The sequence below is a fragment of the Adiantum capillus-veneris genome, chromosome 30 (assembly GCF_014529385.1).
Source record: "Adiantum capillus-veneris isolate H3 chromosome 30, ASM1452938v2, whole genome shotgun sequence".
Classification (NCBI taxonomy): Eukaryota; Viridiplantae; Streptophyta; class Polypodiopsida; order Polypodiales; family Pteridaceae; genus Adiantum; species Adiantum capillus-veneris.
The window spans coordinates 44,357,106-44,383,283 of NC_140960.1; the positions used below are offsets into that span (position 1 = coordinate 44,357,106).

Here is a 26,178-nt window from a genome sequence, read left to right on the forward strand (position 1 = left end):
TCTTGGTACCCTTCAGCGTTGATAGCACATACTGTGCGTGATCAATGGGTTGCCTGGTTGTCGACTTCAACACTTGTGTGAATGTAGTCGCAACTGCATAATTTGGTGTTGTGTACCTTGGCGGTCTCTTTGCTAGAAAGTGGAAGTGTTGATGGTCAGTAATTTGGGCTGATCCATCTTCCTTAATTATAGACAAGAGCTCATAAGCTTTCTGCAAGTCTACAACACATGGTTCTTGGTCGTAGAATTCTCCGAGGCCGAGCCTTCTGTTGGCCTCCTTTGTGTCAGGCTTTGCCGTGACATCATAGATTTCTTTAGGTAGTAGTTGTAGCTCTACCTGGTGTTGTTCTTCACTTTTAAACCTGCCTGTGAAAATCGTAGTGTTGTTCTCTTCAAGCTGTTCTCTGGACAGATATGTTGCTTTGGCCATATTTACTGAATTGGGGTCCAGTTGGTAGGGTGGCAGCTCTTGCAGCTTTTCTTTTTGGGATACCCTCTTCTTGACCTTCTCTCAGCTTGCATTGCTCCTATTAATTTAATAAAGTGCCAAAGTAGAAAATTTCTGCAATTTCGCTTTGAAATGCCCTTCAGTCTGAATTACTGACAAATTGAGTCCAATTTGCTTCAAATCAATTTTTGAACGTGCATAGATGCATAAAAACATGTAAAGATCAAAATCATAAAGTCCAAGCAAAATTTTGCAACAGAAGTAAATAATCGCGATTATTTACAACTGAGGATTTTTTTCAACTTTTTACAATTTTGGCATGATAGGCTTGAAATATATAGCAATTAGATACTTTGAGTGAAGTGTGTGCTCATTTGAGTGCACAGGGTGGAAATGGTACCAAATTTAGGCTTTTCGTCTTTGAAATAGTAGATATAAAGGAATTTTGAGATTTTGAGCTCCAAATATGTTCAAACTTGGTCAGTGGGCTTAGGACACCATGCACTTTAGTCCCATGAAGTCAAAGTTGCAATTTCCCCCCATCTTGGCAAAAAAGTAAATAATCATGATTCAAAATGAACATTTTTTGGTGCAAGATATGGTGTGATTTGGATCAAAAAATGTGACTAATAACTCAAAATTTACATTGGAAGGACTTTGCGGTTTTTGTCAATTTTCCAAGTTATCGTTGATCATTTTGGCTCATACTTGAAATGTGGCATGCAATAGGTATGTACAAGTGATAGGTGAGGTGATGGTACCAATTTCAAGCCAAAAAATTGCAAAAGTAAATAATCGCGATTATTTAAAGCAGTAGTCAACTTGTTTTGCAAAACTTGACAAATTTTGACGTAAACATATTCAATACACCTAAAACAAGCCCTAAATTGAATTTGGTAAAGTTTTGTCTTGTCGGCACCACTTCGTGCTTTGTCGACTCTAAAATCACCGCATGACCTGTGGAGTTAATTAGTTACTTTTGAGGCTATGAACTTGTCCGCTACATAGTCCTGAAGCAACTCATCCAGTTTTGGCCCATTTGGAGTCAGTTTGACTTCGTATGTCAAATTTGACGCTTTGTAGCCTTCGAGTTGTTTTCTGCGATTCGAGAGCTTGCCTTGATTGATTTTATGAAACCAACCATATACATTGTATATAAACCCAGTCTGTGGAGTCAGAATCCAATTCTGGCATTTGGCCAAAACCTAGCTTTTCTACTTGGGACCCCCCTCGACCCCTGCCGAATGGTCAACTATTGATATAGAAGTGTTCTATTAAATAGAGGCATGCTATAGTTCAAGTTTCGTCCGATTTGGTTGAGCTAACAGGTCGCTGTGGTCAATTTTTGGTTATAGGATTTCGTGCACTGCTCGGATTCTAGGGTTTTTTCATGGGGTTTAGACTAGCTATCAGTCATACAGAATGCATCATTGATAAGTATAGAACTTACCCCTCATGTCTTGTGTGAGACGGCGCTGTAAACGGGCGATTGTGGACTCCGAAAATTGCGCGTGAAGAAGGTCAAAAGCTCTCTCTACAAGGGCGACAAGTGGAAATGAGTTGATTTTAGACTACCTCGGACATCTATACTCGGACTTCTTAAACCATTTTTCTCTAAATTCCCCCGTTAGTCCTACTGGGCCATGAAATCTATGTTAGACTCAAAAATTTCTTCAATCGGATTCCTGTAGCTCATTTTGCAAGAATTCTACAAAAGTAGGTCTTGGCTACCTAATTTAGGCTTCCCGCTTTCATCTGCCGATTTGATTGAAATTTTTTATGCTCGTCCGCTTTGTCTTCTGATCATCAATGTATCTTCAATTTTTCCATCTAAGCTCATTTGCTATTTATTATTAATTTTTGACATGTTTATTGAAAAATCAAAGAAAATAACAAAATAGGCTGAAAAAGCAAAGTGAAAATCCAATAATTAAGAAAATCCAAACACAACTTTATTGTATTTTGTTGGATAAGAAAATGATGAAATATAACCAAAAAAGATTATTTTTTGATGATTTTCTCATAGTATATACACTATTTACACTCATCGAGGAGATGTTATCAATTAAATTTTCTCTGTGGATGATTTGTAAGGGTATTATTAGATAATTTTGCAAAAATGACACGTTCATATCAAACTTTTTCCTCCCTCTTCAAACATTGCCCTTAATTACTTAGCTCCCTTCCACCCCTCCTAGATGGCGTACTCCGGGACGACTGTGTGTATGGTTTGAACAATCGTGTCTATGCATAGCCTTCGTTGGCTCTACCATGCTTTGAAGATTAATGCAATTAAAACCATTATGCTGTGCAAGAGTTGGGTCTTGAGTAATTAACTCAAGGGTTTTTTATGTCGAGGTTTTCCTTGGCTGTCTTCCAAAGAGCAAATCTTGTAGCTTGTGTGCTCTTTGCTTGATTGTACCATCAGGATGCTTTGGCATATTGATATCCTGAGTTGTCGGTACCAATAATGGTTGTTTTCGAGCTTTTACCCGCCATTGGTATCTTGGCTTGTCATGGTCAGAATGGTGTGGTTGAGTCTTTTGAGATTTAACTCTCCATTGCTTGATTGGTTTTACAGTTTGCGGAGAAGATAAGTGCTCCTTTTTCTTCCAATTCCATTTTGTTTTAGGTTCTCTGCTCGAAGATGCTTCTCTTTGTGCTTTCAACTTTGGAACCGTCTTTGGTACAGTAGATGATGTTTTGGGCACCCAGATTTGAATCGGCTTGTCCCAAATTTATCCGACTCCTTGCATGCTACTTGTAGCATTTGCTTTTCTATAGGATGGAGAAGATTGATTGCTCTTTAGTTTGCTTTGTTGGTAACCTCCTTTCCATTCCTCTTTGCTCGGTGCAATTGGAATAATGAGTTGTCCGCCTGTAGGTGATAGCTTAAGATGATTGGTATCCCAATCTGGTACTGCCTTGTACGTCCGCATCCAGGAGATTCCCATAATCATTGTTTTATTCATGTTGGAGAGAGCAATGTTTTGAAATCCACCTCAGATTCTACTTACCCTACTCCTAGGTTCTACTGCAATGGGATTGTGGAAAGTATCCACAAACACTCGTTTTCTTGTTTTTTATGGTTTTCTGAGCCTTGATCTTAAGACTTGTTTCGTCCATCAATCATTCTCAAAATCCTAATCTAATTCTACAATCCTACAATCCTAAAGGTACTTAGCGAGTACGACTTACTTCCAAGCTACCTCTACACAGCAAAAGACGACAATCTTAAGCTATGCGGTTTTAAAAGAAAGTTTTTACTCTAGGAGATCCTAAAGAAAGTTAAAGGATAACTTCACAAGACGCTCGTGTTTTTTCCTAGTTTAGGTCTCTTCGATCCCGGGTAGTGGCGCCAAATTTGGGACGGGTGTCTAACCTCACTTTCTATCCTATTGCAGACATAGCGAGAACCACAAATATAATTGTCATTCCATGGGACGAAGCTTACTCGACTAGAACATAGAGGCTACAAGAGGTTGTCAATCTCTTAATAAAAAAACAAACAACTCGCATCTAACTCAAGCTACACTCAAATGACTAAAATCACCAAAAGCCAATCGCTCATCGGCAAACAAATCACATCCGTTAGGACATCAAATGACATCCAAACATAACGAAACTTCTAGGACATGTTTATAAGACCTAAGCACACATGCTTATGGTCTCAAATGTCACTCTAGGTCAAGTGCAAAAATCACAATTATTAACAGCAACAGTGAGTTTTTGACCTTGTTGTTTTTGGCCCAGAATACATCTAAATGCTTAGCAATGATGCCCTAATACCCCGCCTATACTTAGTTTTTGATTTTGAAGTGTAAATTCCTACTTATGATGAAATTAGACCGCAGACCACAGATCAGCGACGCAAAAGCTACAAAATACTGTGAAATGTTTACGTCAATGTGTAGAGCTCTTACCTGCGGCGGTTGCAACGCAACAGACGCAACTGCAATGTGACAACCGGGGAGGGAGTAGGAAGCGCGAGAAAGAGAGAAGTGAGCACCATTAGCTCACGTTGTATTTCATTATCCAAAAACTTATGAAAAACTTACAAAAATTGGCTTGTATACCTTAGCCAAGGTTTTTAGTGGTCAAAACTAATAATCTGGGAGCTCCAACTAAAAACAGGTTGATACAATCTGGAAGCTTGTAGCCCCGGCTCATCAATTACAAAGTTTATTCGGAAAATAAGAGTTACAATATTCCCGATTCATCAAAATATTATATGTTTTTACAATGGAAGCTCCGAAAAATAGTATCCGAGTTAGCTTGCTGCTAACAGACACTCTTGCAAGAAATTTTGGGGGTGATGCAAGGGAGAAGATATGTGATGCAATGGTTGGCATACCTTTGAATTGAATTGTGATTTGGAGGAGAGGATTGGGCCATTGAAAATGACTATTTTGGGGAGTGTGAACAACTATGTTGTGAACAATGCTCCATTCCTTGTGAGACTTGTCAATCTTGCGGATGTTGTATGTGCTTAGGGTGGAGGAGGTAAACAAAAGTGTGACACTTGTGAAGTTTTCCATTTGTAAGATGTGTATTGAAGTGTTTGCTACAACATTAATATGTTTGAGAGAGAGAGAGAGAGAGAGAGAGAGAGAGAGAGAGAGAGAGAGAGAGAGAGAGAGAGAAAGATCCATAAACTTGATAGAAATTTAGTTGTTTGTGTGTTCATACATACATAAACATAAACCTTTCATAGACATCTTACAAGCATGTCAAACACCATTGATGTCCAATGCTTTGAATGTTCTCCGCAAAATATTGGATTCAATAGTCTTTTCTCATTTTCAGAATTAAAAAAATGTGTTTATTATCAAGAAGAGTGCAAATAAAACTTCCCCTTTTGAGAGAGAGAGAGAGAGAGTTTAAATAATTATTTAATTGAATCTAAATTCTCATTGGTCCTCCCTAAAGGCCATCCAATAGGATGCATGCACACTATGAGGGCAACATGGCTAGGGGCTTGACATCTATCCTTTATGCCTCTTGTGGAAAGGGTGGCTTTTGAGAGTGTGTTCTCTCTCATCCCCTACCTTTAGGGCTCGCCCCCTCCTTTGTAGGGATCATGTTTGACTTGAACACCTCAAGCACCTTAGTCACTAAGCACCTCAAGTACATGCCTAGCTTGCCTAAGGTCTAAAGTACGTAAAGGTCCTAGGTCTAAGGACTTTTAGCACTAACCTTTGGAGGTTTTTAATAAGGCTAACCCTAAGGTCTTCTAAGCTCCATTATCTACAAATTATTCTTAACCAAACCATCTCCTTTTGAGCCCCATTTGAGATGTAGCCATCTCTTCTTTTGGCCCCGTAATGATGTAGGTCTAACAACACATATCTATGTTCTAGCTCTTGTCCCCCTTTCATCTTTCTATATTAAATGATCAGTTCAACATGAGAAAATCATTTGGTAAAGTTAGATATTAGACTTTATGACATCCCCAAAGTCAAAAACATCACCTTCGTCTTTGAAATAAGCAATGTCCTCTTCTAAATAAAAAAATGGTTGATCTCTATCCATGCGAGCATAAAAGGGGGAATCATAATGAGAAATGTAACACTGGCTACAAAAATGGGTGCTCTTTTTGGTGTCATAATTTTCAGCCATACACAACGTTTGTACTTGTCATCTTTCACAATTGATACAAAATCTTCCAATCCTTTCTTAACCATACATGCTACCCTCCTTGCCCTCTTCGTTGCTTGAGATTCTTTGACCACATCAATGAATGTACATTGTAATCCTCCAAGCTGTTAATCCTTTGTGTATCATGCTCCCAAGTTTCAACAAGAAGTACAAACATCGGCTTTGCTTGTTAGTTCATCAATGCCAACCCCCGCATTCCATGGGTATCCATTGCAATTCCAAAAGCATATTTTCATTTGTAACTCGGCCTAATAAGTCGCACATTCCTATTTGTTCGAGGGACTTGCCTCCTCCTTGGGCACATTTTCTTCGTGAGAGATCTCTTTGTTTTTCTTATTCCTCTCCTCATACGCCTTGTGATGCATATTTTGTTGCTTAATAGTGCAATCTTCACATACAAAACATTTTGTATTCCTGAAATAGATTCAAATATTATCAAGGATAATCTTTCTTTTGGTCTCATCCGGCATGGTGCATACAATTGGCCATTATCTCGAGCGAGGAGCTCCTTGCTTACCCACTCTATGTGCTCCATAGATCATAACTCCGGACATGCCAAAGTGGGTTTTGAAGAAATCTTTGATAACAATGGCAAGAGAAGGAGGCGTCTCCAATTTCTCTTCAGGAATTCCACGAATAACAATGTTCTTGGAATGTCTCTCCCGTTCCTTCAACTTCTCCACACCCACATTCTCAACATTCTTTGTTTGAGCCATATTGCATGAGGGAGGAATTAGGAACCGCATTGCTACCACCGTCCACGTACATCTACCCAAGACTTGTTTGTGCATACATTTTTCATGTCGCATACATCCCAGCTCATGGTGTCAAATTTATCCTTTTTAATACATGGTCATGCTCTACTTTGCTCATGCGCTTCTTCAAAGCATTCAAGTCCACAAAAGAGCGTTTACATTTCTTGACTTCCTCTTCAAGTTGCATCAAACATGTTGTTTGCATCTCAAGTGTCCTCTTGAGATTCTCATTCTTAACCACAAGAACCCTTAGCGTGCTATTCTCCATTGCAAGTGCTCGTAAATCTTCACCTTATTTGTTTACGGTCTCTTGCAGCGTGACCAAGTATGCCATGATCATGGTCTTCGATGTCGTTGGTTGAGTGGTTGTGTTGTTATCTCCACAATTAGGAGATTTTGGATCATTTTCTATAATGGTTTTGAACCTTGTTGAAGAAGAAGAACCCTTGAGAGAGAGAGAGAGAGAGAGAGAGAGAGAGAGAGAGAGAGAGAGAGAGAGAGAGCTCTTACGCCTAGCCACATGGCATAGATAAAATAAGAAAACCCACCTTGTTTTTCCATCATCAACGCGAGAAAGGTAGGAGAGAGAACTTTTCCATTGGAGGCATTGTTCCCACTCTATGGTCCCTTGCATTAACACTCCATTCATCTCAAAAGACAATAACCACACAGTAAATATATTCAACACATTAAACTTTCTTCACATTAGATGCTTGGTGGTAGTGCCAACAAAGTAAATATATTCAACATAGTAAACTTTCTTCACATAATTAATGAAGATACTTGGTTTGATATTTGCCTCTACTGGCCCCTACTAGCTCACTTTAAGTGAAAAACCCCAATACTCTAAAGATTCCCCACTTTCCCCCAACTATCCCCTCCTCGCCATGCTTTGCGTCCCTCATCATCCTTTCCTTTCTATGACACATGCCATGCCTTGTGCCATCCTCCCTACCAATGCCTCCATTGCCTGCCTCTACTCGCCCTCCTATAGCAGACGGTTAGCACCTCTTCCTTGAGAGAGAGAGAGAGAGAGAGAGAGAGAGAGAGAGAGAGAGAGAGGGGGGGGGGGATGAAAAGACCTTCATGAGGCTGCATGCCTTCACAAGGCTGAGAGAGAGAGAGAGAGAGAGAAGGCTTCATCCCCATTGGTAAAAGGCAAAGAAAAGCATGGCCTCTACGTCGCCTCCTCCCCTTCTCACTCAGCCTTCGACTAGTCCTCATATTCCCACCCTTCCCTTTCCACTTCAAACTAATACTATGATTTTTTTGAGTTTCATCCGGCTGGTACCTCCTGCTAGAAAACCAAATCTCCTCAAAGCCAAGGTTCCTACTGGTAGCTTTCAATTTATATTGCCCCGATTCTCCTCGGATTCCTTTCTAGGCTAAGTTTGAGGCTCCATGCACTACAAAAGTTTGCGTTCAAGGGTGGGAATCGAGTCCATAACCACACGTAGGAGAACGAAATCTTCCTCGGATTCCTTTGTTGGCTAAGTTTGAGGCTCCATGCACTACAAAAGCTTGTGTTCAAGCGTGGGAATCGAGCTCATAACCACACGTAGCAGAATGAAATCTTCGTACTAACCACTCAACCATCCGCAGATGGCTTTGGTATTGCGCTTGCCAATTCTCACAACCTAGTCCACGTTCATGGGCACCTTCCAAGATTCCTTTTATTTCCCCCCAGCCACCGATACCCACTAGAAACCCATCGTTAATAATAGGGAAAATTACCAAAATATCCCACTAATTTGTGGAAATTCCCAAAATACCCTCAGATTTCAAAAATTCCCAATATACCCCTCATATTTTGTAAAAAATTCCCAAAATGCCCCTTCAAATTTTCCAAAATTCCCAAAATACCCCTAGTTGTGAGAGTAAATTTATTCAAAAATCAAAAAAATTGTAGGTCTTCATAAGAAGATTGATTGTTATGAATACAAGATACTAAAACTAGAATTTGAGTTGGTTATGTAGGCTAATTGCTTCATTATTTTTAGACATAATTGTCTTTTCTTTGGGAGGTAATTTGTGACAAATTACATGCTAAGCACTAAAAACGGATGTACATTGTCAAAAAAGAATAAAGATTAGGAAATCGGGAACAATCCAGCTAAAATAGATACAAGGGTATTTTTGGAATTTTTGAAATTTGAGGGGTATTTTGGGAATTTCCACAAATTAGAGGGGTATTTGGTAATTTTCCCTTAATAATATCTCAAACTTAACACAAAACAGCTGCATGCTACTGCGACACGACGATGCACTGCCTCTGTAAATCTATAAGCAGCACGAGCAGCAGCTCGGCAGTGTATCCGATCACGTCTAATGTCTACATTGCTTGCCGAACTGTGGGGTTTGGAAGACTTTTCTCTTCATACAGAAAGTCTTTTATTCTTCACACGTCTCCCGCCTTTTGTAAAGCCGGCGAGGTTTTCTGCTCTACAGAGCTGAAGCCCTCTTTTTTGAGGTTTGGATTGCATCCATTTGTTAGTAGTAAGGTTTCTGCAGCTGCCCACCCTAGCTATAGCTCAGTAAGGGGCTTTAGAAACGCCCCAAAGAAGAATGCTCTCAGAAATCCCAGTCCCAGCTCGAATTCTAGCCCTAGCCGTAAGAAGGGCCATGTGAATGCAAGTGAGGACTCTCTTGCCAAGACAAAGTCCTCGTCCAAGCCGTTGCAAGCTCAGAAAAGCAACTTCACCAGGCCAAAGCAACCTGAAACAAGAAGCTCTTTGAAGCCAGTACAAGCTCAACCCAAAAGTTTCTCTAGGTCAGTTCAAGAAAAGACAGAGTTCCCTTCACAATGTAAGAGCAGAAGTTCTTCTACAGGAGCCAAGGCAGTCCAAGCCAAGGCGAAGGATTCATCCAAACAGGCACCAAAGAAGTTTGTGGTGGATGAGCTAGAGGACTCTGAGGAAGAGGAGGAACTTGATGAAGGCCTGGATGATGATGTAGATGAAGATTTTGATGATGAAGATGGGGATTTTGATGGCGAAGAAATTGAGGATACGGATGATGAGTTTGTTGAGGGCGACGCTGATGATGGTTGTATGCCTTTTTTATCCTGTCTACTTCTTTGCATGTGGTTGCATGACTGACGTGTGAAGAAACTGTTTGGAAGTTCACAGCATTTGCATTGAATTAGGTGTAAAGCATGATATAGTATAACGTGGATGCATGGGGGAGCCGATTTTGCATATTCATCATTAGTGCAGTTTTGGTCGCTCTTTGGTTCAATAAATGCAATTATTTCAGATTATGTGCAATCTGCTTCATTGACTCTTTTCTGGCTTGTTTGATTGGGCTAGTAGAGTTGGTGGATGAAGGTGACTCTTTTATCGATGACATGCTGGAAGAAGAGGGAGAAGGTGTACAAGACGTCATGGTATGTGTTCATCGTGATTCCATTCAAAACTTTGCACTGCAAATAAAGTTTGCACGAACGTTTAACAATTCTACCCCTTGTATGCTTAATTTCACGCAAACAAGTTAGATCGTGTAAATGTACCATGAGGTTAGGAGTTTGAAGCTGCATCTGTGAGAAAACATGAGGGGTGATGATCTTTAGTTTCTGGCTTATGCAAAGTAAGGTTTGATCATCTGCAAATGCCAAGGGTTAGTATGCATCTGTGGGGTCCATGGTCGGAAGCACAAGAGATATCAAATGCTTGACTGGGTCGAAGTCGTGATGGCTTATTTTAAATGCTACAAATGACGCACTTTTATGTACCTCACAACCCGAACTGTTCAATACAACAGAGTGCACTTACGTATACGTATGGTACACTACGTTTGGTTCCACCTTGAAGGCAAGATAATCATTCAATTGCATTTCAACGTCATAAGTTTAAACCTTGTGACGATAAATATATCACTTATGACAAAGAGTTAAATTAGCAAAGCATCAAGTACTTGCTCTCACAGCCTCTCATTTTTGATAGAGGTTCAAGCCAACCATTTTATATCTAGCATCGTGCCACTGATTAATGATGTGGTGTAGTCTACCGTACGGAGAAAAGATGTGAGCAGATAAAAGAGCCAGAGTAGAAAGAGAGAGTGCATGAGTAGTTGCTCGAAAAATACAACCTGAAATGCGTGAATCCTAGGACTTGTGTAAACTGATAATGTGCCAAAAGCGTGCCAACCTAATGACGTGGCTAATTGTCAATGCAAGGTTTTCTAGCAAATTCTCTATGTGGGCTTAAGGTTCTTTTGGGGCCAATTTGTAAAATTGCATGCTTTTGAAGCTTTTGGGTCTCGTGGGCCTATACATTAAATTCAAGGGCACCGATTTACAATGGGATTATGTGTGGTCTCATTGTGATGTCATAAAGTAGTTTGATCAATAATAAGGAAGAAATACAGTGAAGGGCGTCCGACTTGGGGCCAATGCTTTTGAGAGCAGCGTAACTGCGAAACGCATTTCAGCAGGCTTGAAACACGAAATGGGTGAAACGGCCGAAACGTTTCACTTGCAAGGTGAACGCCTGGAGTGAAACGCCTGAAATAAAAAATTTCCTCTAGAGAATTTGGCCATTAAATAGTTATTTATTTATTATGTATATGCTATTTCAAGGTTAACATAGCATGTGTCTACTCATTGCACTGTGAACACCTATTTTGTCGATACATAACTCTATATATACACAAAATGGTCGTTTCGACCAGACGTTTTAGTGAGGCCTTAGCTTGGGGTGAAACGTTTCGGGGCTGAAACGTTTCGCGGTTACTCTGTTGTTTACTCGATCTTTATGAAAGAGTTGAATGATGAACATAGGACAAATATGTCTGAACTTGATAAAGAACGCTAAGATTTTCTCCACACTCATGCCGATTGCTTTTCTGAGGGCCTGCGACATAGATACTGGGGAACGTGTTCCCTAGGCCCTGGAACATCGGAACGCCGTTCCCTCCCCCCTTGCAAGGCCGGAACGTCTGGGAATGTTTTGCCGTTCCGGGTGACCACTTGATACCGGAACGGTCTAGAACGGCTCGGAACGGCCTCGGAATGGCGAACTCTCAAAATGGGGAGAAATGGGCAGTTTTTTGCAAATTTGTAGTGAACATTAGGTGTTTTTTAAAGTGTGCAAGGACTCAAAATGCATCCCCTCACACCCATTCCCTTCTCAAGCAAACTCACATGCCCTCAAGGTCTAAGGCTTAAGCCTTAAGCTCTCTCGACTCTCGAGTCTCAAGCTCTCCCCCTCACTCTCTCAAGCTCTCTCCCTCTCTTGAGTCTCTCCCTCTCACTCTTAAGCTCTCTCCCTCTCTCTCTCTCTCTCTCTCTCTCTCTCTCTCTCTCTCAAGCTCTCTCCCTCTCCCTCTCGAGTCTCTCCCTCTCCCTCTCCCTCTCCCTCTCCCTCTCGCATCATCCATGGCCTAGAGGTCTTCAAATTGAGTTTTTTGTGAGTATTAGAGTCAAAGGACTCTAATACTACTTGTATTCAAATTTCAAACATGTAGAGCTAAAAATTGCAATATTTGGGTGTTTTTTATGCCTCCCATTCCACGCCATTCCTGTTTCGGACCCCTGGCCGTTCCCCCGTTCCGCGGGGGTCCCCGTTGCCGTTCGCGTTCCGCGTTCCGGGTAACTATGGCCTGCGAGGCGAGTTGCCACCAGCTCGTCCTGAGGATCATACCATTGATCTGATACCTAGAAGCACACCACCGAACCGGCCACCTTACCATGTGAGCTGAGCCCAGAATGAAGAGATTATGAACCAAGTGTGAGACCTCTTGGAAAAGGGTCTTATCCAGCCGAGTACTTCACCTTACTGCTCTCTGGTGTTGTTGGTTTTGAAGAAAGACGGATTTTGGAGAATGTGCATTGATTATAGAGCTCTCAACAAAAACACCATCAAGAACGGATTTCCGGTTCCGAGGATCGATGATATTCTTGACCGACTACAGGGATCCTTTTGTTTCAGCAGGATCGATTTGAAGAGCGGATATCATCACGTTCGCCAGGAGATGTCTACAAGAAAGCTTTTCAGACGAGCTTCGGTTTATATGAATTTTTGGTGATGCATTTTGGCCTTACCAATGCTCCGGTGAGCTTTAACTGAATGATGGACAGGATTTTCAGAGAGTACAAATCTTTTGTTTACACTTTCTTTGATGACATTATCGTCTTCTCCAAGGATGAGACAGAACATAGAGAACATCTGCTACAGGTCTTTCTGGCATTGAGAGATCACAAGTTGGTGATCAATGCAAAGAAAAGTGAATTTTTCTTATCAGAGATACACTTTCTGGGACACATTGTCCGAGTGCAGATGGACTCGGCCAAGATTGAGACTATACGTGATTGGCCCAATTTGAAGAATGTCCATGAAGTTAGAAGCTTGAAACCAGCCTGTACAATCCAAAAAGGGCGGTAGACTTTACTTCAAACCTTGATTTAGCTTTCACCCATTATTAGTCGTCTATTTTACCTGCGCTATAGTGACACAAGAGAGGGGAATGGGATACAGATGCTAGAATGCACCTGTATGAGAAGACCGACACCAGATTGGCCCCTAACTTAGGCGCCCCTTTCGGTATTTCTTTATTCTTTAAAAGAGGGAATAAATACTGTGGATCCCTACAAGCTGCCCCACACAAACTTGGCTGAATTTCAACTGTTCCAGCCTGATTTCGGCAGCATAACTGTACTAGGACCCTTCACAGTCAGTATTCCCACGCATTGCTGACTTCCCGACGCATACGGGCACTTTGCAAAACCTGGCGAGAATCTGCAGCACGCTGAATTCTCTGTTTTCAGCCGTGCAAATGCGCCAGATCACCTGTACAGCGGTCCCCTTGTGTCCCCGAACCTCCTGGGGGTACTACGGTCCGTTTAGGGCCAAAACCCTAAACCTGCAAAAATACACAGCAGGCTGTAATTTACTGTTTCGGGCTCCGTTTCGCGTGCCGGTCGCATCCGTAGCAAGTCCTCGAGCTCCCGCACGTGTAGGGCTACTTGCCCTTTGAATCGGACGAGATTTCTGGCGTGAAACCTCTCCGAATTCACCTATACCTGCGGGGGGATTAGCCGCTAGCTAATCCAGTACCTGTGCAAGAGGCTCTTGCCTCGGCAATCGCGCTGTCGAGAAATTTGCGGTCTTGCCAGGAAAGCACCGGGCTTATGGCTGTGAGAGTTTGTGAGAGAACTCAACAAAAACTATATGAAGGAGTTAAATCATAGATGCTATGAAGACTAGGGTTTGGAAAGAAGTGCAATCAAAGAAGACTCACTCTTTCTCTCTTGCACTCACACACACACAAAGAAAGAACGCAAAAGAGAATGTCAAAACAATACGAAGATGAAAACATCAAGGCTATGGTCATATCGTATCATGGGTAATATGAAAGGGTTAATGGATGAGTTAATGGCATTCAATCTTGGCTGACCAAATAGGCTACGAATTGTTCTTTGGAATTGTAGTTTTGTGCTTACCATAATATATATATTTTGCCTAGTGATTGGGATTAATTGTGTGTACAAATCCTCTTGGTTCATAGCAAGATAACTACGCTTACATCAAAAGAAAAATTATAGTCTATGAGAGGTAGTATGATGGGATCCGGTGATAGAAGTATTTCATTGAGCCTTTCAGGGCCGAAGAGAAACACTATACGTTGTTGAAAGTGTATTTTACGACTAATCCATACGTTAATTCTAATAGATCGTACAGAGTGAAAGCGATAGAAATGATCATCATGTGGGTTATTCATCTAGGATAGTATGTGAGAAATGCAGATATGAGAGAAGTGAAGAGATGAGAAGTTTCTCTGCCAAGCCCTATTCTTGCCCGTAGGCAATAAGGATACTGCGGGGAGAGATGTACCTGTAGCAAAGAGAACCTAGAGAGGATGAATTACTAAGAATGAGAGAGATAGGTTTGGTTAAGGAGATGAGATTAGATACATATATATATGTTGGATTAGAGATGAAAATGAAAACAACAAGAAATCAAGAAAACATCAATGTAGAACACATCTTACTTGAAACCCTTCGGCACCATTATTGATGGGAGAGAGAAGAAGAGTGGATAATTCCACTTTGATTGATACACCAAGTGCAAGACCTTCTTTGATTAGAGTTGATCTTCCAAGGTTAGCTTGTTGCAAGAATGGCTAGTCTCCCTCTAGGAGAAAGTGTAGGCTTGGGCTTATGTTAATGGCTAAGTACAATTAGGCATTACTACTCACTCCCTCGAGAATTCCTCTCATCAATGGCTTGAATGCTTGAGTTCTTTCCAAGGAAGAAGAAGTCCCCTTTTATAGGTGAAGGGAACCCCCAAGGGTTTACACACGAAGAGAGGAGCCAGTGTGAACAGGAATTGGAAAAGTTGGAAATGAGCTGCCCCTGCATGATGTGGGCAGACTGGGGTCCAGTATTTTGATCATATCTCCTGAACCGTAGCTCCAAATAAAAAAGTAAAAATATGGGCAGAAACTTCAGCTCGTTAGCTACGATTTTCATTTTAAAATCATTCTCCAATTCGGATTGGAACCTTGTGTAAAAAATTCATCAAAATAGGGTCCATTTATGGCAGCAAAAGTCTTCATGTGGTCTCCTTAGCCTTGACTTTCATTTAATTCCCAAGGACACCTCATGCCATATGAAAGCATGACATTTCTCTTTGACAAAGTTTTGTAACCATGCTTGCAATAATGCATTAAAATAAGTGTATCTTTGAAATCATGCCACCTAGTGTCCCACTAGGATTTGATTCTCTCCTAGTAGCTATTTAAAAAGAAATATAAGAAAAGTATAAAAAATACATAGAATATATATATATTGGAGTTTACCCTAGATATAGGATCTAGCTAGGGTGTGAGATGATAATGAAATAGTAGAAATAAAGAATCAATGCATTTTGCCCCAAGTTAAAGAGGCGGAGCTATTGACACTTTTCCCATAGTATTTTTTTGATGGTAAAGTAAGAATACATTAGCCTTGAGATAAATAATAAGATGAGATAGAAAGCTTATTTTTATACTTACATATGCATATGTACATTATAGGAAATATAATTATGTATCTAAAAAGTTACAAGATAACTCTTGTAGCATGTGTTCCCACTATGTACATGTCACAGCACGACATCCACCCCCTCTAAACCTGCACATCCTCCGGTATGTGCCAAATTATTTCTTTGTAAGATCAGCCCTCTTGTACATGATCCTTGCTTTCATCTTCACTGGATGATTCGAGAGCTTCATTTTCACTTTGATCTTCACCTGTGTTTTGCTCTTCTTCCTCATCAGCATTTTCTGGATCATTGTCTCCTCTTCTCTTAAACATTTTGATCCTTTTTCCTGCAATGGGAATCTTTACTTCTGTGCCATCTAGTTCAGACAAGCTGTAAGTAGCATTTTCATGCACATGTTTTACAACATATGGTCCAAACCATCTTTTTGAAAACTTACGCATGACTGTGTGTTGGTTATCAAGGCTACTATCATACACTAAAACCCAGTCACCTTTGTCAATTGCTTTGCTCCTGAGCCGATGTCGCTTATCAAAGTAGTCCTTGTTTTTCAATCTTGCATTTTTGAGTCGTTCTTTTGCAGCCTCAATGTCTCCAGGTCTTCTCTCTAGTTGCCTTATGCGCAATGCAAGGAGATCTTCCCTACTAAGCCCCTCTTGCCAAGGTAGTACATTCCATGTGGGAATTGTATCCTCAATCGGCATCACTGGCTTTTGACCATACATTAGCTCCGCAGGCATGTAGCCAGTTACTGAGCTATGTGTTGTACTATCAGCCCATAAAGCATATGGTAACAGTTTTGGCCACTCACCAACTCTTCCTTCGCAAGCCTTGGCCAAAGCTTTGATGATAGGAGGATGCACTCTTTCACTCTTTCCATTGCCTTCAGGGTTGTAAGCTGTAGTAAGAGAAAGCTTGATCCCTAATCTAGAAAAGAACTCCCTTGCTTCTTCGGCATCCAGTTCACCTCGATCTGCAGTGATTTTTCCCACACAACCATAACGGCAAATCACCTCATCAAGAAGGAATTTGCACACAGCTTCTGTGGTCTTAGCTCTTAATGCTCTTCCTTCAACCTGGTTAGTTAGGTCCTCTCGTGCAAGAACCAAGTATCTCATCTGCCAGAGTCCTAAAGGCATCGTGACTAGATCCACAACCCATTTATAGTGCATGGCTAGTGGATATGTAGGGTGCAATCCATCACGATGTCGAACATTTGAATACATTTGACAAGTTACACATGACTCTACAAACTGAGATACATCTTTATACATACCCTTCCACCAGTATTTTTCTTTCAACTTGGAGAAGGTTGCCCACACACCCCTGTGTCCAGCCCATAAACTCTCATGAAACTCTTGCATGAGCTTTACTTGAGTCTCTTTTTTACATATAACCCTTTGTGGTGTAGCACCCTTTTGTTTATGATGCTTCCACAAGTAACCATCCCTCAGAAAGTAACCATATGCTTTCCTGCGTATCCTCTTGAATTCATGTTCAGACCAATCATCCTGTTTTGTTAGAGTACTCAAGTACCTTCCAATAGAAAGCCAATCACCTTCATAAAGATCTTTCAAGAACAATTCAAGTGAATTAATCATGCAGACATTGTTACCTTTGACATGAGAGATAGAATAGAATTTTGTGCCTACATCATCTCCCTCATCAATCATTTGTGACTCATCTTCATACCTTGCCCTTGATAGCATATCTGCCACTGTATTGTCTTTACCTGCAATGTGCTTAAACTCGGGATTTAAGGACTTAATGTAAGCAATCCACCGCAACATAGCAATGTCTGGTGTTGAGCAGCTTGTAATCATCCCAAGAAGTGGTAGACAATCTGTTTCTACAACCACACATGCACCAATTAGGTACTCTTTCCCACTTTTCAAGGCTGTAACCATACCCCATAACTCTCTCTTTATCTGTGGATAGTTTCTTTGGCGAGCACTTAGTACCTTTGCTCCAAATCTTACCACATACCTGTGTCCTTCTTTGTCATCTTGTCCTATTGCCCATCCAATCCCTGTAGGACTGGTATCTACTGTCACAATCACTGGCCTTTGACACTCATAGTCTACCTTTCTTAAAGTCGTTGCTGACTGGAGTAACTCCTTTAGCTTTTTCATGGATTTTACATGTGCTTCTGTCCATTTAAACTTTTGATTCTTTCTAAGCAGCTGATAAAGAGGATCAGCTACATGTGCATAATGTGGAATCCAAATAACATAGAAGACACATGCTCCCAGAAACCTTCTAACCTCAGTGATGCTAGTGCATGTTTCTTTCATTCTTTGGATGGCATCTACCTTTGATGGACAAGGTTTCCTACCATATGGCCCGCACATGTGCCCCACAATGAGCACTTCATTGACACCAAACATAGACTTTTTCCCTGACAATGTAAGATTCACTTCTTCCAACCTAGACAAAATTTTATCACAATCATTTATGTGATTTACCACAAACCTGCGACATCCCTTGAGATCCAAAGCTTCATCTTTGTCACTTTCTTCACATCCTTTGATAGGCAAATCATCAATGAAAGGCATTGTGATTTGAGGAATAAAGTCACGTAAGACCTTATTCATCCCATTCATCATATGTGCAACCGAGTTGGTTGCTCTCTGTGGCAAGGTACACATCCTTACCAAACCCAAAGGTGTCCTCATGGTTGTCAAGTCTCTGCTTTCGATTGCAAGCTGAAATTGATCATACCCTGAGTAGAGATCCTCCATTGAGTAGATTGCCCTCCCTGCAAACGCCTCTGCAAATTCATCCACAATTGGACCTGTTCCTACATTTCTAATTGTCACCTTGTTCACTGGTTGCATATCTTGGATGAAGCGTAGAGAACCATTCTTCTTTGGAAGTGTGAACCACCTGTTTGAGTATGGAGCACAAGAAGGCTCCAAGATTCCCATTTTGATTTTCTCATTCAGTAGCTCTACTAACTTTGGCAAATGAGCTTTTGGAACCGGAATAGGCCGCAGATTCCAAGGCACATGAGGTATTGTGAAAATTACCATAGGAGCTACAATATAAGGATCAACACATCCTATCTCATGTGGCTCAAATGCAAAAGCCTTACCATGCTTTGAAAGCATTTCTTTGAAGCACTTTGTCTCCTCCTGTGTTAGAAACTCCTCGCAACCAATCTGCAACTCTTGAAAAGACTCCTTTGTGAAGGTATGCCCGATCTTTTTAGGATTCCGCAAACTTGGTTGTAAAGAAGCCTATTCAATCTTTTCCCTGTTGTTGGGTGGTAAAGGTGAAGCTACTGGTTTCACCTTCTTTGCTACACTCTTGTATTTAGTTTGAACATGGACTTCTGGGCCAACTGTTTGGCTTTCTTTAAAGGCTTCTATTACTTGATACATTTCCATAGAGCAAACTTCCACAACTTCATTTTCAAGATGCAAACTAGACCTCATTATAGCATCAAGCTCACCCATAGTATCTACAAAAGAAACTTGTTCACACAAACCCAAAACATTTTCAGTAGGCTCTAGCAACTCACTCTTTTTCATGCCTATTTGTACATTATGCACATATTGCTTCTCACATCTCTTCAAATCTTCAAGTTTTGTAAAACATACTGATCCATTCTTTGTTACCAAGGAGCTCGTTGAAAATGCTTCACCTATTTTTGGATCAGGCGAGACCCTTTTTCTTTCTGTACCACTGCAATCCCGCTTTACAATGGTACTTGGCCAAAACCAATCATTTCTCTATGATCATGAAACTCTTTGCTCACCTTTGGTAGAGGATGTTCTCTGAGGTTGTCACGATTTCTTTCATGGTTTACACAAACTGTGAGGAATTGGACAGCACGTTTACCATCTTTGCTACGTATCCTAGCATATGCTGAACCATCGTCCATTACCTTTGTTTCCATTCGAACTCCCACAATGTAGGGCTGTCCAAGGATGAGATGATATGAAGATGGATCCTGTACAAAGAAGTTTTGGTTAATCTTTACATCACCTATTGTTACCTTCACACCTGGACATGCTGCATACAATTCACCGGATGAATTGTTTGCCACTTTTACCATCCAGCCATGATCTGTGTCCATCGGCCATTTGCACTTGTTGTAGAGACTCTTTGACATTATGTTTATTTCTGAACCATGGTCAATCAAGGCAACAAATGGCTCTTCAAGATCACCTACCTTGACCAAAGTTTCTGTAGTAGCCCTTGCCCAATGACTTCGTGAATAGTAACTCCTAGGAATATCTTCAACTTCTTCATCATCATTTGAGAAATGCACTTGCTTCACTCTCCCACTAGATTGGTAGCATCCTACCACAGCTCCATCATTCTCCTTATTTTGCAGTTGCATCCCTTGTGTCTTTGAGGTTTCCCCTTCAACCCGTGGACGAGAAACTTCAGCAAGGGTTTGCCTCTTTCTCTTGATGATGTCAATGATCTCCTCATGGAATTCACGCTTTGCAATGCCAAGAACTTCTCCCAGAGTAAACTCAATCTTGCTATTCAAGATCCTTTCCTCCAAGACTTTCTTTAAATTTGTAGCAACCTCAATATCAGATTGTAGTTTATAAGTTGGGCCTTTTGTCTTACCTTTCATTGGCTCTTTCTTCTTTCCTGTTGTAGACTCCTCCATGAGTACTTCAGGTGGAGATGCTCCTTGTGTTGAGGGTGTTTGAGAAGGCATTGAGTCGCTTCTTCCCCCACTTCTAGAAGCTCTTTTTGATGGTCCTTCATCAGCATTCTCACGTCTGCGCTTCTCTTCTACAATTGCCTCATTTTGTTGGCATTTTGTAATGTAGGCATGCACTGACAATGAGTCCACTGGATCATTCCATCCTGTTTCTAGACGTATGCAATCACCTGCTTCATGTAGAATCTCTTTTGTAAGCTTTCCCTTTTTAGCTAATTGCATGACATTTGGCCAAATTTGACCATGATGGTCACTCACTTCTTCATCACAAAAATGTTCAATTTTTACTCCATAAGTAGCTGCCTCAACTGAAGAGGTGGCATACTTGGTTGCCATATCTTCAACTAAGGTTTGCATTCCCCCCTTCCCAAAGTTAGTTCTCAAGGGTAGACCTGTCTCTCTTAAGTGGATTTTACCATCCTTAAAAAAGACAACATCTTTTGACAAAGCATCACTAAAATCATCACAATCCCTTCTTACATGGTTTGTACTATCACACCAAATACATCTATTAACAAACCCTTCTTTGGGCTGTTGTCTTTGCCTAGGAAGTGGCCCTGATGGTTGGCCTTTTTCTTCAAGCTTTGCAAACTTCACCTTCAAGTCACGCATTCCCTTCACAAGCTCATCTAGCATGGACTCATCAAACTTAGGAGCGATAAAAGTAGACTTTACCATTTTGTCAGAAGTTGAGGTGGAAGGACTTGTACTGTTTACTACCATCTTGTCCCTTCTTCTTTGTCGTTTGGCAAGCAGTGAGACAGCACCTTCAACCTCATTCCAGTCTTTAGTCCTTGCTCAGCATCTTTATTTTCAAGAAGAAGCTCCAAATTTTCTTGAAACTCTTTACCTGCAGCTTGTAAGAAAAGATCTGTCTTCTTTGCATCTAGTGTGGCCCTTTCTGTCCTAGTGAGTTGTGCATAGCGCCGCTCAAATTCCCTAAGTAGCTCTGTTATTGATAGTCCTTGCTTTGGCTTGACTACCCATTCTAAGAATGTCCTTTTGGTCACTCTCTCAGAGTCCTCCATGAAATATTCCTCCTTTAAAGCTACTTTGAGTTCTTCCCAATTTCTTCCATGCCCATCTTTAATTGCCCTAACATGCTCCCTAATTTCTGGAGCAACAACTAGCTCAAAGCTTTGAATCATCTCACCTTCTGACACGCGATGCAGCTCCATCTCCTTCACATACTCGCGTAAGTACTTGGTTACATCTTTGCCATTGAACTGATCCATTCTGTTGACGACCGCTTGTATGGCCTTCGTTGCTAAAATCTCCCTTCTTTCAGTAGCATGTTGTTGTTGCATGAACATTGCAAATGCTTGAAACATTTGCATTGTTGCTGGGTCAAAATGCATACCCTGTTGCTTAACATGATCACCCATGGTTACCCACAAACTCTCACCCTAGCAGTTTCGCGTCGGGTTCACCAAAAATATGTCGAGAAATTTGCGGTCTTGCCAGGAAAGCACCGGGCTTATGGCTGTGAGTTTGTGAGAGAACTCAACAAAAACTATATGAAGGAGTTAAACCATAGATGCCATGAAGACTAGGGTTTGGAAAGAAGTGCAATCAAAGAAGACTCACTCTTTCTCTCTTGCACTCACACACACACAAAGAAAGAACGCAAAAGAGAATGTCAAAACAATACGAAGATGAAAACATCAAGGCTATGGTCATATCGTATCATGGGTAATATGAAAGGGTTAATGGATGAGTTAATGGCATTCAATCTTGGCTGACCAAATAGGCTACGAATTGTTCTTTGGAATTGTAGTTTTGTGCTTACCATAATATATATATTTTGCCTAGTGATTGGGATTAATTGTGTGTACAAATCCTCTTGGTTCATAGCAAGATAACTACGCTTACATCAAAAGAAAAATTATAGTCTATGAGAGGTAGTATGATGGGATCCGGTGATAGAAGTATTTCATTGAGCCTTTCAGGGCCGAAGAGAAACACTATACGTTGTTGAAAGTGTATTTTACGACTAATCCATACGTTAATTCTAATAGATCGTACAGAGTGAAAGCGATAGAAATGATCATCATGTGGGTTATTCATCTAGGATAGTATGTGAGAAATGCAGATATGAGAGAAGTGAAGAGATGAGAAGTTTCTCTGCCAAGCCCTATTCTTGCCCGTAGGCAATAAGGATACTGCGGGGAGAGATGTACCTGCAGCAAAGAGAACCTAGAGAGGATGAATTACTAAGAATGAGAGAGATAGGTTTGGTTAAGGAGATGAGATTAGATACATATATATATGTTGGATTAGAGATGAAAATGAAAACAACAAGAAATCAAGAAAACATCAATGTAGAACACATCTTACTTGAAACCCTTCGGCACCATTATTGATGGGAGAGAGAAGAAGAGTGGATAATTCCACTTTGATTGATACACCAAGTGCAAGACCTTCTTTGATTAGAGTTGATCTTCCAAGGTTAGCTTGTTGCAAGAATGGCTAGTCTCCCTCTAGGAGAAAGTGTAGGCTTGGGCTTATGTTAATGGCTAAGTACAATTAGGCATTACTACTCACTCCCTCGAGAATTCCTCTCATCAATGGCTTGAATGCTTGAGTTCTTTCCAAGGAAGAAGAAGTCCCCTTTTATAGGTGAAGGGAACTCCCAAGGGTTTACACAAGAAGAGAGGAGCCAGTGTGAACAGGAATTGGAAAAGTTGGAAATGAGCTGCCCCTGCATGATGTGGGGAGACTGGGGTCCAGTATTTTGATCATATCTCATGAACCGTAGCTCCAAATAAAAAAGTAAAATTATGGGCAGAAACTTCAGCTCATTAGCTACGATTTTCATTTTAAAATCATTCTCCAATTCGGATTGGAACCTTGTGTAAAAAATTCATCAAAATAGGGTCCATTTATGGTAGCAAAAGTCTTCATGTGGTCTCCTTAGCCTTGACTTTCATTTAATTCCCAAGGACACCTCATGCCATATGAAAGCATGACATTTCTCCTTGACAAAGTTTTGTAACCATGCTTGCAATAATGCATTAAAATAAGTGTATCTTTGAAATCATGCCACCTAGTGTCCCACTAGGATTTGATTCTCTCCTAGTAGCTATTTAAAAAGAAATATAAGAAAAGTATAAAAAATACATAGAATATATATATATTGGAGTTTACCCTAGATATAGGATCTAGCTAGGGTGTGAGATGATAATGAAATAGTAGAAATAAAGAATCAATGCATTTTGCCCCAAGTTAAAGAGGCGGAGCTATTGACACTTTTCCCATAGTATTTTTTTGATGGTAAAGTAAGAATACATTAGCCTTGAGATAAATAATAAGATGAGATAGAAAGCTTATTTTTATACTTACATATGCATATGTACATTATAGGAAATATAATTATGTATCTAAAAAGTTACAAGATAACTCTTGTAGCATGTGATCCCACTATATACATGTCACAGCACGACAGCGCATGAACCCACACAACTGTACATTGGTCAAATGAAGAGCCCACTAGAGGGGTATAACATACTGCCAAAGGGGAGAGAGAGGGCAATGCGTAGCGTGCAGGGCATCACTCGTGGCACCGCACTGTGCATAAGAGGGAATGCAAGCACTCCATAGCTCTTAACCTGTGACAAATCTGAAAATGAGTCTCTCCCCCTCCTAAATTCAGCGCCACTTCTTGTTGCATGAGGCAAGTGCACCAGAAGGTGCCACTTGGCACATTTACAAGCATTTTCCCGTTTCGGGGTTGCCGCCTAAAAATCTCACAACCGGCTGTCCAGTTGACTTCACGGCAGAGTAAGAAAATGTTCCCTTTGTCATTCCGGAGGTAATGACGTCAACACATTTTCAGGTCCCAAAATAGCAGTTCCCTAAATTTTAGGAGATGCTGCCATTGTATCTTTCTAGGTCATCCGACCCTCTTTGTACACCGCGGCCACATCCAGAACTGAAATGTAGCCTCTGTAGCAAAGGATTCCACTTTGGCTAGTCAATGATCCCACTTGGCTAACCATAGTCCTTGTCCAACCTTAGTGCTCTCTTGCCCTCAAGCCTGGACTCCCTCTGGACAATTCCACACTAGCTATGCAATGCAGGGCAGTTAGATTTCCCGAGGGGTGTTTCCAAAAAGTGAAAGTAAATAGATGATAAGAAAGAAATCAACAAAAAGGATAGATAGTAGTCACTCGCTGGTGACAAGCTTCTTGGGCTTATGTTCTTACTACCGATGGTTCATTAGAAAGTTTGCAGAGGTTGCTTCCCCTTTGCATGTCTTGACTCAAAAAGGAGTCCCTTTTGTAACAAACTTGGACACTCCAAGTCAAGAATCAATCGCGACAGCACCAAATAACCACTTCAAACAATTCACAGATCACAATAGATTTGCACTGGCCCGGCGGAGTTCCTTGCATAGAGATATTGGCCCCAAAGACTGGCGCCCCTTTCGGTATTTCTTTTTGTATTAATCAGTTCGAAGTACAAGAGAGTGGGTCGGGATTCACTCTCAGACTCTGCGTCCAGATGCTCTGAGAAGTGAAGGCCCAAACCACTTATTTAAAGGTTTACAAGGGATGCCCAAAGCAGAGCCCCAAAGCCTGAAAGCAAAAGCCTAAAAGCTTCTCTCTCTCTCTCTCTCTCTCTCACAGAGAGAAAAAAAAAGCAACGATGTTCTCTCTCTCTCTCTCTCTCTCTCTCTCACAGAGAGAAAAAAAAAGCAACGATGTTCTCTCTCTCTCTCTCTCTCTCTCTCTCTCTCTCTCTCTCTCTCTCTCTCTCTCTCTCTCTCATTGCGTAGAAGAAAAAGCAATGCTTTTCCGTATTGCTAGCCGCAAAATGCGCCGCAAATCACGAAAATCCGTACCAGCTGTTGCCACGTGGCATCGCGGCAGTTTTAGGGTTTGTTGAGATTAGGGTGTCAGCCAGAAATTAGGGTTTGTTGCAAATTAGGGTTTTTGGCAGATTTTAGGGTTTGCAGGAATTTTAGGGTTTCAGCCAGAAATGAGGGTTTCTGCTGTCCGCCACGTCATCACTTTGTGACATACCCCCCTCTTGAAAGCATTGTAATCGACCGCGATGACGCCTGCAAAACTAACAAAAGCCATAAACCGTCTTAGCAGACACCGACTGTTAGTACCTATGTACTAGGAACACACATCTAGCACATGTACCAAATCGACAGTCACATCACACGACATCAGAGGACATCACATGACATTCAACATTCATTCGGATCTTAGAGCATGATTTATCGGCAATGTAGCTAGCAATCACATCTAGGTCCAATCAGGACCTCATCGATGTCCGATTGACTAACCCCTATTGCAACCATGTCTATTCGAGATCAACTAGACCAAAATGCTGCAGTCATTTCGTCTATCAGTTCCTGCACTCAAAAGAAGTGAAGAAACAAATCAGTATCATTATCAGGAATTCCATTTCATAAAGTCATACAACAGAATACTGTCAGCTCTCAGTATCCCTGGAGCTCAAAGAGACATTAGTGACTCTAGTATCTAAATCAAGGCATCTGTTGACAAAGGAGCGGAATGACTCCCCTCTTGTGCATCCCACTGCACCAGATCTCCGGCCAAGCTGAATTTTGGGTTCCATTTGGAGTAGACTATGCTAAACCAAAAGCATCGAGGTAAAGTTTCACAATCTGAGGAGTAT

The 26,178-nt window shown here is 41.1% G+C and overlaps 1 protein-coding gene across 4 annotated transcripts in view; it reads left to right on the forward strand.

The window, feature by feature from the left end:
- The first annotated feature begins 9,084 nt into the window (after positions 1–9,084).
- Positions 9,085–26,178, forward strand: part of LOC147417874 (uncharacterized) — a 49,659-nt gene continuing 32,565 nt past the window's right edge. For 2 of the 4 annotated variants that reach the window (XM_086507247.1, XM_086507250.1), the window contains exons 1-2: positions 9,085–9,909; positions 10,170–10,246. In XM_086507247.1, coding sequence (XP_086363373.1) covers positions 9,123–9,909; positions 10,170–10,246 — 864 coding nt within the window. In that variant the 5' untranslated portion in view covers positions 9,085–9,122. The remainder of the gene's footprint in view (positions 9,910–10,169; positions 10,247–26,178) is intronic. The other 2 variants (XM_086507248.1, XM_086507249.1) reach the window with 2 other exon arrangements.